Source organism: Acanthaster planci, linkage group LG01, assembly GCF_054643075.1.
Source record: "Acanthaster planci isolate LZ-2023a linkage group LG01, COTS_SCS, whole genome shotgun sequence".
NCBI lineage: Eukaryota > Metazoa > Echinodermata > Asteroidea > Valvatida > Acanthasteridae > Acanthaster > Acanthaster planci.
The window spans coordinates 15731403-15744509 of record NC_141777.1 but is presented as its reverse complement, the minus strand read 5'-3'; the positions used below and the strand labels follow the sequence as shown (position 1 = coordinate 15744509).

The following is a 13107-nucleotide window of genomic DNA, read 5'->3' as shown; positions in this document are numbered from 1 at the left end:
TTTTGGGCCGGGGCATTTTTCAATGTTGAGGATGCTGGGCCGGCATCATTTTTTCCGTTTTCAAAATCCTTCAACAATTCATCATTCCATTTAACAGTCGTTTATAGCCACACGGAGTAATCTTCAGGCACTACTCTAAGTTGACAGGTGACTTTCATTGACGCCCGAATATTTCAGCCAGGCCTGCAGCCTTGTAAACAGAGCCCAGATTGTGTGGTGTTATACAACTGTCTTTTGTTCACGAACCTGGCTCAGTGCACTGCTGACCTCTTTTCAATAGGGGCCAGATTAGCATGCAGCGGTGCTGTGTGGCTCATCGCTGCGGTGGTGGAGAGCTTTTGTCCCCGGTGGTAATCCGCTTGCTCTAAATACCCCAAACCCTGGTTTACGGTTTCAAAATAACGCTGGATTATCACCACTTTTGAGAGTGAAAAAATGCCGGTAATGCCCAGCAGCCTGGTCTTTTGTTCGGAGTACAGTCTTTTGTTACAGGGCCGTTTCCTTTGTCTGAGGTCGGAGACCCCGGCCACACATATAAACCATACGGCTCAGATTTCAGAGTCCCCGGCTGGTAGTGGTTAAACCTTCCAGAACAGTCCCTTCTTCAATTGTGACTAGAAAAAATATCCTTAAGAAATCGCCACACTGACTTGAAAGATGATGACATATCCATTTAACATTCATTGGAGGGCTTCAAACAATAACAATAAACTATTGCGACTTGTCTAGTTTTTATAGCTAGACCTAAGGCGTGAGGTCAAAATACAAAAGGTTTAGAAACAGCTGAACGGTTGGTGTTAATCCCCCTTCATTCCGTTCGTCTTTTGGTGTTGGACAGTTCAACGGTTTGAAAAGAACCGTCTGCCCTGGACTGTCTCGCTTCACTAGCAACCCTGACAACAATGGAGTTTGTGGCTTACACAGCCATGGTTGTGAACAAAAGATCCTATTCAGGCAAAACTTCATTGGCCCTGGTCAGCCTTCCTGGGCTGGCCTTGAGGATTAGTGGTTAACACCTTGTGATAGGAAGACACAAAATCAACTGCATTCCAGGCTACAGACATTTATCTAGCTTCAGATACGTTTTGAGTGGGTATTTCATGACAAAAAAGCATCGCCCCAAGATAATTGTTTGTGTTTAAGCGTTTTTTAGACTGGAAAATAAATGCGTTTATATGGGAGTGACGGGGAATGCCAAACACGGTTGCCTCATTTTACCGCCTAATCTATCGTCTATGAAAGGAATTAAATATTCACGTAGACGCAATGTGAATTTATTTGGAACTTCTGTCCCGTGTACCATATTCTTTGAAGGTAATAAAAAAATGTCAAACTCCGCATCAAATAGTGCTGCAAGTATGTGTTTGGTTCAGACAGGGCTTGGACATTTTTTGCCAAACTTCGGATCGGTTGGGTTCGGACATGTACACACATGTACAAGTACAATGCACACCGAGACATGAAAGGCTCGCTACGATCGTGCTGCAAAGGCCTATAAAGTATTTCTACGTGTAAAATTATGAATCTGCTACCCCCCCCGATCCGCGAGCAACTTTGATTTGAATACCTTTTTTTATAAACTTTTTCCCCAGAGTTTGTTTACGAGTACATATAAAGTTATTTCGAGGGTGTGACAGTTTCCGCCCGTGTTTTGCCGACCAGAGGCGGTTGTGTTCGGACCACGCTTGACTCAACAAAACGACCGTAAGATTTGTGCAAATAGAAAAAAACAGCATGCTCAATTAGGACTTTCCTCCAGTACAGAATACAAGATTAAAATCAAATTTCGAGCAAATTGTGTTTTGGTTATTTTTGCGAAATAGATGGCTTTTGAAAACTACGAAAATGGCTTTCGTTGCATATCTGAGGGGGAACCTTTCCAAGGACGGCGTGCACGTGACCAAAGGGGCGATTTTTCATCAGCCTCTTTTGAAGGAATAACAGCATTTTATTTGAGATCTGGCAAATTCCATTACAACGCATCTGCACTACGATCAAACCCTTCATGGTCAACTGAAAGGCAAGTTCGGCCACCGCGCGAACAAAAATCCTCTCGCGCTGCGCTGAAGCACAGCATGCACCGAACCGCTCGGCAAAATTTTCATCCGGGGATGCCTTGGATCGAGCGCGAGTCCGACTGTGATCGGCATCCAACCAAAATTCGTTTTGCACTCCATTTATAGACCATTGGCCTAATATGGAACGTCATTACCTTAATATGGACCGTAAGGGCGTGGCTATCGTAGATTGGCAAATAAAATAATAATCTGAATATACATGAGCACGATTGGCTGTAGTGAGAATTTAGAAATATTATGCAGCGACAATGCCGTACGTTGCGTGTTCTTGGTTGATTTCTGAGTGATTCTCACCACATGCTTTTTACAACCATCTCATGATGCGGGCCATTGTAAGTTTTAGTATGTTCACGCACGTGTGGAGCACGCCATATAACTCGTTATCCATTTTTCGTTGTGTTTGTTTTTTATTAAGTTTTCTTGTATTTTTGTATGTTTTCCCGCGTGCCATCAATAAAATGCCTTATTAAAGCCGTACATCCGTTCGGTTCAAAAGTGCCTTGTTTGATGTTTCTTGCCTCGGTTCGGCGGTTCGCCTGCAGCACTAGATTAAATTGTGTTTATTGTTTTAATTTACTGTGCATTAAAGTTTAATAGGTAAAGTCAAACACCAGAGATAAGTATAAAACCCGACATGTTTGTTTTTCCAACAAGAATTTTGTGAAGCCACAAAGTATTCAAAGAGTACAAAAGAATGGTACGTACAAAACATAATGCAACGTGCACGCATGTACTATTGACTTCAAGAAAAAGATGTACTTGTATCCTTAAATCGTGCAGGTGCAGCTTCGAAGTAGAAAGCGCGTAGTTCGCGTACGTGTCTTCCTCGATCCTACACATGAAAACCTGCGAGCGTGCAATGCCGAGTCCCAGCTTGTGCACACGGGCAAAAAAAAAGGTTTTATCTGTAACTACATGTTGGCGAACAGAACACTACGTCGTGAATGATTCAGGTAAGTACTATTTCGAGTTAGTATATTTGATTCTGCAGGTATACAGTTTGGTGTGTATTTAACTCGGGATACCGAGACAAAATATCAAGATTACAGGGTATTGAGACCTGAAAAGACTGGGTCTGGAAACTGACAGCGCAATACAACTACTCAATACACGTGTTTTATCAGGATGTTTAAAACAGTCTGCCGATCTAAATCCTCCTGTGGAGCTGCAAAGTAAAGAGCTATTGTTATGACTAATCCACCAGACCGTAGAAGTCTATGATGCCGTAATGCGATGAGCTGTCCATTGTTTACTGGAAGCTGCAGAGTGCAAGGTGTACTCGACCGCAACAGTTTGGCCAGCCTCACTGAAGCGTTCGTCCGTTCGATGTTGACCGTCCGTGAGGCTTACCGTTTACAAAGCGTTCGACGCTTTCAAAAGCGTTTGTATTTTGACCTCATGCCTAAACAAACCATGATTTCTCTCTTCAAAATGGATAGAATGTGAATCTAGAACCTCAAAGAAGTGCATGCCAAACAAAACCTGAATGATTAAACTGATTAACAATCCAGAATTTGGGGGGTCAAAAATCCTATAATTGTGAAATAACCTTAGAAACCACATTTCTGGTCATATATTATTGAGCTCTAACCTGATGAGAGTGGTCCAACAGGAGCTTCTTTCTAAGCATTCTAGGTAGCACCTAATAGTCATGCGTTTGAACTCCTGAATCTGAGCTGACTCCTCGGCTGTCATGTCTGGCTGACGTGACACAAAAAGCTTCATCATACGGAACAACTCATCAACCACCTACAACACGCAAGAAAATGTATTTTGAATGGCTAACATTAATATCTGGAAATATAACGTATCAATCCAGCCAAGTAGACACGAACAGAGTCTAACCCTCAAGTCAGCGGGGAGATACAGACTAAAAACAGGAAACTGACTGAGTTTTCCAGATGTTTGAAGTTCAATACATCTTACTTCAATGAATATTCAATTACATGTCCTCCAGTTTGAATTCGCATCACAAACCCCTAGATTGAGGTATGGTATTCTTTTTCATCCTCTGTCATTGTTCATGCAGTATTACCTGAGAAGTGACCCACTACGGACTTGTGATTAATTCCATTTAATTTAATTAATTTAATTTTTTTTATACGAACAATGATTTTTAATTCTTTCTGTCCTGCAAAAATTCACTTGTGAATGTAAAACTATTGCTGACTTGGACTATGCTGAAACTAGCTTCTCATGTTATATGCATGCACATGTCCACTTCAACTTTCAACTCTGACAAAACATGTCTAATTTATTCCACCCTGTTACCCTTGTGATCAGTTTCTTTGGATCTTACCATGGGATACTGACTTGCATATGGCGTTAGGAATCTGAATGCCCACTGCATATTCTGATGGACTGCAAGTGCTCTTGCAAACTGTGGTGATTGTTGGCAACACAGACGTAGTAAGCCATAGTAGGCTGGTAGCATGATACGATTGAACATGACAACCTCTTGATCATCATGGTCAGCTCTGAAGGCAAAAATGGGCCAAAAAGAAGAGTCTTATCAAATATGACCTCGAAAGAAATAGAAATGCTTAGTTTATCAAAAGTATTCTTACAGATAAATCCAAAATACAACACGTTCTCATTAGTGGTTATTTTAATGAGGTAAATTGAAAATCTATACATATCACAAATATTTTTGACAGTAAATGTAATAATATCATTTCACACAGGCCATCGCGCATATATACACACCAGAATATTGCTTTTTCCAACCTTGGTATGCCCATGAGGAAAAATTAAACATGTTTTTTCAAAAGTCAATTACTTTGAAAGAAAATGCTATTAACTGTGTACATACATACTAACTGCCATTACAATCCGATGTGATTACTTCTAAATCAAGCAGAATCAATCTGCTTTTGGTTTATAGGGAATTTAGAAGTGTCGGCCATTCCTCCACATGATTCCAATATACTTTGAATTCAATGTGCACAGATGACTGATGTAGAAATAGGGATCTGTGTTGTTTTTAGAACTCACAGTCAACTGAGTTACTCACAGAATATAGTTGTATGGGATGTGCTTGACAACAGTAGGATTGCTGATGATAAGTTCCACATTCTCTGGAACATCCACACATGCATTATACCAGAACTGCAGTAAAGCCTGTGAAATATGTCCAACAATACACGATCATTCAATACAGGACAAAACAGCAGATACATCACTATGGAGCACTGTTTCCTTTCCATGAGTAGAAGACCACATAGCAGGCCTCAAACATACAAAAACTTTATTCACAGGCAAGTTCACCCTTAACGTAGAGTGAAATCTACCAAGCATGTCTTACATAGCCATTACTGTTGTTGGTATAGAGTTTTGGATGTGCAGTATCGAAAAGCACTGAGATGGTCTGGTCTTTACTCTTTCACAACAAAACTATATAAAGGAAATGGTTCAGTAGTGCTGAAAACCAGACTGTTTATGCAGCATATGCACAGAACTACACATCTTTGTGGGAATGTGTCGGTGGCTGGTTCTCCAGCTCCCCACAAGCATTAACGGGTGCAAACAATGAAATTGATCAAAACTAGAACAAATAAACACTGACTATTTGTTCAAGTCAAACTGAGTCGCATGTGAAGTACTCTGATACTAGCTCCAGAATATTACCACATTAGCCATACAATGCTTCCTCCTTTCCATGTAGAACTAGTGTGGAGTGGCACAGTGATTAATTAACTATAGAGAGAGTCAAAAACAATGCAAAATCCAACGTGGCCATATGAATATGGTTACATAACACTGAATGACATTAGCCACATACACGTATCCTACCTGTTTATTGTGATTGCAAGCTATTGGTGGCTCGGATAGCTTCGGCTGGTACAAGTTCCATAAGTCCATGAAGAACTGTGAAAACTATGACATGGAGAAGATAAAGATGATCATGGAAATTTCCAGATACTATGAAATGCACAGAACATGTCAACCCATATACAGGTTGTAGCGGCCAGAATGTCGTTCTGTATTTTGTTTTGTTCACGAGTGCAGTGACTTGCGTCTTGTGATGCTTTGTTCCTTGAGGGCACTGTGTAAGCACTCACCTAATTCCGTTCCACCATTTTGAATTTCTGAGAAAATTGTCATTCTTTTGCCGTTAATTTGCAAAAACCTTGCCAGCTCAGCAAAGTGAGTAGTAATTTTTAGTCTTTAGATTCCATCTGAACGTTGTTATAAGGTTTCCAGCGGATTCAGGTCATAAATTTGAGAGTTTGTCATAAAAGATTTTTTTTAAATTTTGTTTAGGACTTTCGCCTCTTTACTGATGAGGGCGCTGGGCGCGTGCATGCATGTGCAGCTCATTTATCCGCTCCTTTTGACCAGATTGTTATTTATTACCTTTTGAGACATTTCAGAGCAACAGATTTAAGTTTGAATAGTTGTACTGGTGTAAGTAAGCAGGCACACATAGGATTTACATGGGGATACATCATTTAGTAGTATTTTGTATTTGTAATTTTATATAGTTGAACCACCATCACTGTCACTTCTGTCACCATTGTCACCACAACCATTGTCACCGTCACTACCACCACCACAGCAGCTTCCTACTGTCAAACTCAACTACTACTGCTACTCTATGACGCCAGGCTGCTGTGTTTCTGCGCTATCTCGGTATTTAACTTAAGTCACCTGGTCAAAACTGAATCACAAATTATTATCATTTGACTTCAGACTTTGTTTGCCACATCATTCCAGCAAATAAAGTGACAATCGAGTTACATTTACATATAACAGACATTATTTGACTACTAATCCCAGTGCGTGTCATTGCTGAGCCACGTAGTTCAAATGACGATCTGTGGCACAAAGGCTACACAGGTAAAAGCTTGAATAGTAGACGTGTAACAGGCTTGTGACAGATCAAACAGATGAACACATATCATATGCAAATGTATACATGTGCATTTCATGGTGTAAAAATTATGAAACTCTACACAAATTCTAACCAAAATTGAAGACAACACATTTCCCAGTGTATGCTGAATATGAGGCTGTGTCCGAAACGGGCTTCCAGAACTACGGCTAGGTCTATTGTCTACGTGTCTCCATTTCCAATGGAACGAATACCTAGACCTAGCTCTAGACAAGAGATTCAGATGCAGCCTAACACTCTCCCCAAAACACAGCCCACTCTAGTAAATTTAAGGGGCCACTTTCAGCAAAACATCTTCAATTTTTGTGTTCCTGTCCTTACTTAGAATGCAACAGGAGCTTCAACACTCCAAAACAATAAGTCTTACACTATCTTTATATACTAAAACATAAAGCCAAGTTTCTAATTTCCAGTGTTGAACCACGACTGAATGATTGTTTTCGAAAAATGAACTTACATCAAACATCCTTTCAACATTCAATTACACATTTTCTGGTACAATGAACTTGATACAGATGATGTGGTGAGGTTGCCAGAGCTGAGGAAAACTGCCAGCCCCTCTGACTCCATGATTCAGTTATTACCACTGAAGTCAACAAAATATTACTTTCCAGAATAAACACAATATCCAATGAATCTCAAAACTCAGCACTGCAACCACCTGACACTAAAGTCTCATTCGCACATACTCTTTTGGAAAATAACTTACTTGTATGGGAAGTCATATTATGTTCATTCTGTTGCAGTATCAGAAAAGGATCCTATGAAAGAACTTATTAATGTGTATCTTTATTCTGTACATTTTGTTTATATCTGCCAAACCTCTGAAAGGACTGGTAGACATTTCTTTATAACAAAGAGAAACTGAAATATCTTCTTACCATTCTCTTTTCTATTTTGCTGACAATGCAGTGGCTGAGAACAGAGAAGTAAGCAACTAGCTTGGTAGTACCATGAATTGACGTATCTGTGGATATAGATAAACAAGCTGTTATCCCAACTACTAGAAAAGCCTCATCTTGCGTCAATTTAGAGGACCAAATAGTGGTATCGTCACCAAGACTATATCAGACATGCAACTTGGAATTCAGAAGAAAAAAAATTAAAATTCTACATTTTACATGATTTTGTAGTGTTTTTCAATTTGTAATAGCAAACATATATGTACATGTGAAGTTGACAACAAAGAAATCACCATCAAGAAAAATGAATAGAATGATTCGAAACTTTTCATGGTGGAAGTGGTAAATATGGTAAGGATTTTTGGATACATCATTAGATCTTTCTCTTCAATTGCACCTGCTAAAGGTTCATTTAAAAAAACACTCCAAGGACTGTCAGCGTATGATTGTCTCCTGAAATCTGATCTATGGCTTTTGTACAATTGCGGGGGGAAATGAACTTTTTGCCTAATACAAAGTGTACAAAACCCATGGACCATGTTTCTGTAGTTTTGTCATTTTTTGTGTTGTACTTTTTGATTTTCGATACTGATGTGTTTTGTATTTGTTGCGGTCAAATAAATGATAATAATGACACAGAATCAAATTCAAATCATAGCAAGGTGACCATGCTTTTGCCAGCTGTAAACTTGACAAATGGCCTGTCTGGGGTGTACTGTATTGTGAACTGCTACTAGCAGTGGTTCTATATTTTTTAGTACAGGTACGTACATGTATATAAGATTCAGTTAATTTGAAACCATTTGGAAGTCACAGGCATGTGTTGGAATCAGAAAACTGATTTCACATTGTACATGTTCACAGGAATTAAAACTTAAAAAGATCTTGGTGTTTTAATCAACACCAAGTTAAACTTTGTTCTGCATGTGGATGTCCTGATTAAGAAAGTTAGTCACTTGAGTGGACTGGTGTGGTGTAATTTTCGCTCCTGTCGTAACGAACATATTTTGCGTACATTGTATTGCACTATCATCAGACCTCATTTAGAGTATTGCACAGTAGTTTTTAATTCAATCTCTCTCTGCTGAGTTGTCCGATCAGATCAGGAAAAGTTTGTGCTTGATGATCATGCAAAAATGATGAATAGCATTGAATACTGCCTGGAGCTCCAAGATATTGAAGGAACTGAGATTCCCAGGTCCCTGAGACCTGGAAGGGGAGAAAGGAGGCAACCCATCTGAGTTGGGATGCATCATTGGTAACGGTCACTTTAGGGTCCATCTTTGGGAAAGGAAGACCGCAGTTTAGATGGTTCTGCATTAGCCACCAACAAAGATGTGGATGAAATCCATAACAGAAATTGGAGGTCGATTGGATCCCATTTGGGTCAGAAGTACACTAGTAGGTGGAGCTGGATGGGCTTCATGTACAGACAACAGAAGAGCACCAGGTTTGCAATCAGGCCAAGGAGACGTAGCCATGCTTAGGCTGGGGCCGATCAGTGAAGTAAGAAGAGGCTGGCGCAGTCAATGAGGTTGTCAATGCCCCGACGGAGGTCGAGAACCGCACTTAGGTAAGTCAGATTCTGAGTAGGGACTGGTCTCGATTTTTCATGGTTGATTAGGAACCCCAGATGGCTGGTAAGCTCTTAAGTGAAGCGAGTGGAAGTTGCAGCCTCATCTGGAGATCCACCTACAGAGCCAGTCGTTGAGGTATTGGAATATCAAGACATCTAACCGGTGAAAGTAGGCGGTAACAATTTTGGCCACTCAGGTGAATACCCTTGGGGACGACGAAAGACCGAATGGGAGGGCTGAAAACTTGAACGTTCTTTCGTTGTAGATGAATCTAAACTTGCGGCCCAATAGGTGGATTAGGATGTGAAGGTAGGCGTCTTTCAGATCCACCGATGAAGCCCAGGCGGGAACTGGCAATGATTGAGTTACTGTTTGAAGAGTCTCCATTTGGAACCTTCTGGGGCAGATGAACCTGTTTAGGGGCCTCGGGTTGATAATGGGGTGCCACTTGCTAGGTTCTTTCTTTGGTTTGAGGAAGAAAGTTGAAACAAGGTCTCCATTGTCATCATTAAGGAGACCAGCCACAACGACCCGTTTCAGAAGAAAAGAGTTTATATCTGACTCCAATGCTAGCTGTTTGTTCTCATCAGAGGGGATTGAGGTTGGATGGAGAATTATGTCGGACAGGGGGGCACTCGTGAATTCCTGAGAGAAACAGTTGTGAGAAACCGTCTGTCTGACGTGATGTCTTGCTAGAGCCTTTCATTAAACTGCAGGTGGCCTCTGACAGGTTTGGGAAGGGGGGTCGCGGACGAAGAGAGGTAGTGATCGGCTCCTACACCCGGATGGGCAGGGTTTTCCTCTGGGTCTGCCTGCCTTCTGTGATGTTTGTGTGGGCTGAGAAAAGGGCAGTGTGAAATTAGACTGGCACCCAGGGGAACGAAAGGAGTGACAGGAATAGCGGTACCAAAGGTGCTGCAGAGGGAGGGGTCTGGCCTGTTGAACATGACGACTGGGAGTCGGCTGCTGGTGAGGAATAGGTTCAAGGAAGCTGAGCTTTTAAGTTAATCCAATGCACTTGGAGACCGATTCCATCATCTCTATGAACTGATCAGCGAATAGGTCTGTCCCGTATAATGTGAAGGCTTTGAAGTGCAGCTATTGGTTTAGTTTAGCTATTAGACACAGCGAAATGGGAAATGACAACACAAAAAATGCAAAAATGACACGTCCATTAGCAACGGCACTAAGAAAACAAGGCCGAACATGGTGGTGACACAGCGCTGCATCATAGCACCAGAGGGCGCACTACAGTTGCTTGAAGTTTTTAGCAAATGGCAAAAGGCGTAGGATGAGTGCAGTGGACTCACACATTTATTCACTAATTATCAAAATGTCCATTGGGTGGAGGACTTTCCATGCACTGATACTGACTTACCTACGTAGTGCCTGGCTCTAGGCAATAATCTCAGGAGGATGGTGTATATTTGTTGCAGTATCATTACAGCCTCGGAGCTCAGCTGAAAACAATAAAACAACATGTGTGATTTAAAGTTTACAATGTCTTCGCATGTAGTGTGAACAGTACATTTTCCTTCATTTTTTCGGTATCGGTTGTTCTCATTAATTTTTGGTAGTGTATGTTCGTAATGTTAAGACCAAACTTTATATTATTTTAGGCACAAACATTCCCTTTTATACAGTATAGTCTATAAGCTTGTGATGATGAAAGAATGTTTGGAATGATGGAAACTTACTTTCTTTTAGGCATGACTTTAAGAACCCAGCAAGAAAGTGCAAACAATGTTATTAGATGCTTTGTGCATTCTTTCTGTTGTTTGACAGAAATAATGACCTTTACCAGTGGCACTGTTCACGGTTATCTAATTTTATCTTAAAGAGTCATAAAAGTTCAAAAGAAATGCCTTTATACATTTCTTGTGTTTTTGGTGAAAAATGAACAAAAATAGATTAATAATCAGTTTACCTGATTTTAATGATAGACCTTTTGTCCAGTTGATAAGAAGAAAGTGATTTTAATTTTTTTTTGCGCTATTCAACCGGAAAAATGGCGTTGGTGCCCTACATCTAAATTAGTGTTTGCCTTGGTGCCCTACTTGTTTGCCTTGGTTTCCTTCCACAGGAATAGATCACGGGGGCCAAATGGCCTTACCCTCATCAATTCTTATTTCCAGCCCAGCATGTTTATGAATTTTTCTTTCAAAATAGACACTAACCGCCAAAACTACCGACAAGAAACCCTGCAAAATCTTATTCATGTATGTCCAAAACGTTGGGTTTTTGTTGTTTACTTTGTCAATACTCAGGGAGGCAGATTATTGGAAATATGCCGTGCCATATCTTTTCAAATCTAGGCACATCTGTTATAAGTACTTTTACACAGATTCAATCTAACACAACACAAGGTTTGCAATTTCACAAACCCATCTTTAAACAACTGGCATTCAGAGAAAATGGTATCTTAGATTTTAACAAAGTTTTTGTCAAATGACTGAAAAAAAAAATCAGCAGAAAAAAGCTCATAAAGGCTCCATACAAAAAAAAAGCAATGAGAGAAAATAATGGGGGTAAGGTGGATTCAGGGCCCCTAGCCCTCTTAACCACATGCTGCTGGGTGCTTTTAATAATGCAGTGCACACATACGGGCGATTTTCAAGATTTTCAGTTTTCAAAATTCTTCAAAAATTCATCATTTCATTTAATGGACGTTTAAACCCACACGAATGACTCTTTGGTGGCTACTCTAAGCTGAGACGTAACCTTCAACTCCTGAATATTACAGCCAGGCCTGCTGCCCTGTAAAGAGAACCCAGAATTGTGAGGTGTTGCGTAATTTCCTTTGTCCCCAGGGAATGTAAGTGGCTTCTTTTCAAATGCGGCTGGATTAGCGTGCAGTGGTGCTGTCTCGCTCATAAATGGAGCCCTAGACCACTTTTGTCCGTGGTGCTAATCTGCTGGCACGCTAGGCCCAAAATAGTGGTATACTGTTTAGAAACAGTGAGGGATTACCTTCGAAAAATGCAAGCCAAAAAAAGATGGCAATTCTCAACAGCAGGTCTTTTGCTCCAAGTACAGTCTTTTGTCACACAGACCAGCTCTTTTGTCCCATTTCAGGCACCGCGGCTCTGCGTATAAACCCATGGTGCTCGAAACAGGGTTCCCCAGCTCCCGGACACCTATTCTTTATACGCATGGCTAGGGTCTCCGAAATCGGACAAAGGGAACTGGGCCCTGTAACAAAAGACCAAGCTGCTGGGCATTACCAACATTTTGTCACTCTCAATAGTGGACATAATCCAGCCTTGTTTTGAAACAGTATACCACCAGAGACAAAAGAGCTCCACCACCACAGCGATAAGCCACACAGTACTGCTGCACACTAATCTGGCCCCTATTGAAAAGAGGTCAGCAGCGCACTGTGTCAGTTTCATGAACAAAATACAGTTATGTAACACCGCAAAATCTGGGCTCTTTTTACAAGGAAGCAAGCCTGGCTGAAATACTCCAGCATCAATATATGTTGTTTGTCAGATTAGAGTAGAACCAGACAGACCTTTGTGTGGGTGTTAGTGTCCACTAAATAAAGATAGGAATTTTTAAAGAATTTTGAAAACAGAAAAAAAAAAGATAATTATCCTGTCCCAGCATCATCAACATTGATAACTGCCACCGGCGCGAAGTGGTTAAGGCTAAAG

General features: G+C 40.7%; 1 protein-coding gene across 2 annotated transcripts in view; it reads right to left on the bottom strand.

Annotated features, from left to right (window-relative positions):
• usp34 (ubiquitin specific peptidase 34) overlaps nt 1–13107 on the bottom strand; it is a 118027-nt gene that overhangs the window by 27916 nt on the left and 77004 nt on the right. For both annotated transcript variants that reach the window (XM_087134124.1, XM_087134185.1), the window contains exons 60-65: nt 10830–10911; nt 7854–7939; nt 5871–5954; nt 5092–5198; nt 4378–4555; nt 3670–3827 (exon numbers count right to left, since the gene is read on the bottom strand). In XM_087134124.1, coding sequence (XP_086990250.1) covers nt 3670–3827; nt 4378–4555; nt 5092–5198; nt 5871–5954; nt 7854–7939; nt 10830–10911 — 695 coding nt within the window. The remainder of the gene's footprint in view (nt 1–3669; nt 3828–4377; nt 4556–5091; nt 5199–5870; nt 5955–7853; nt 7940–10829; nt 10912–13107) is intronic.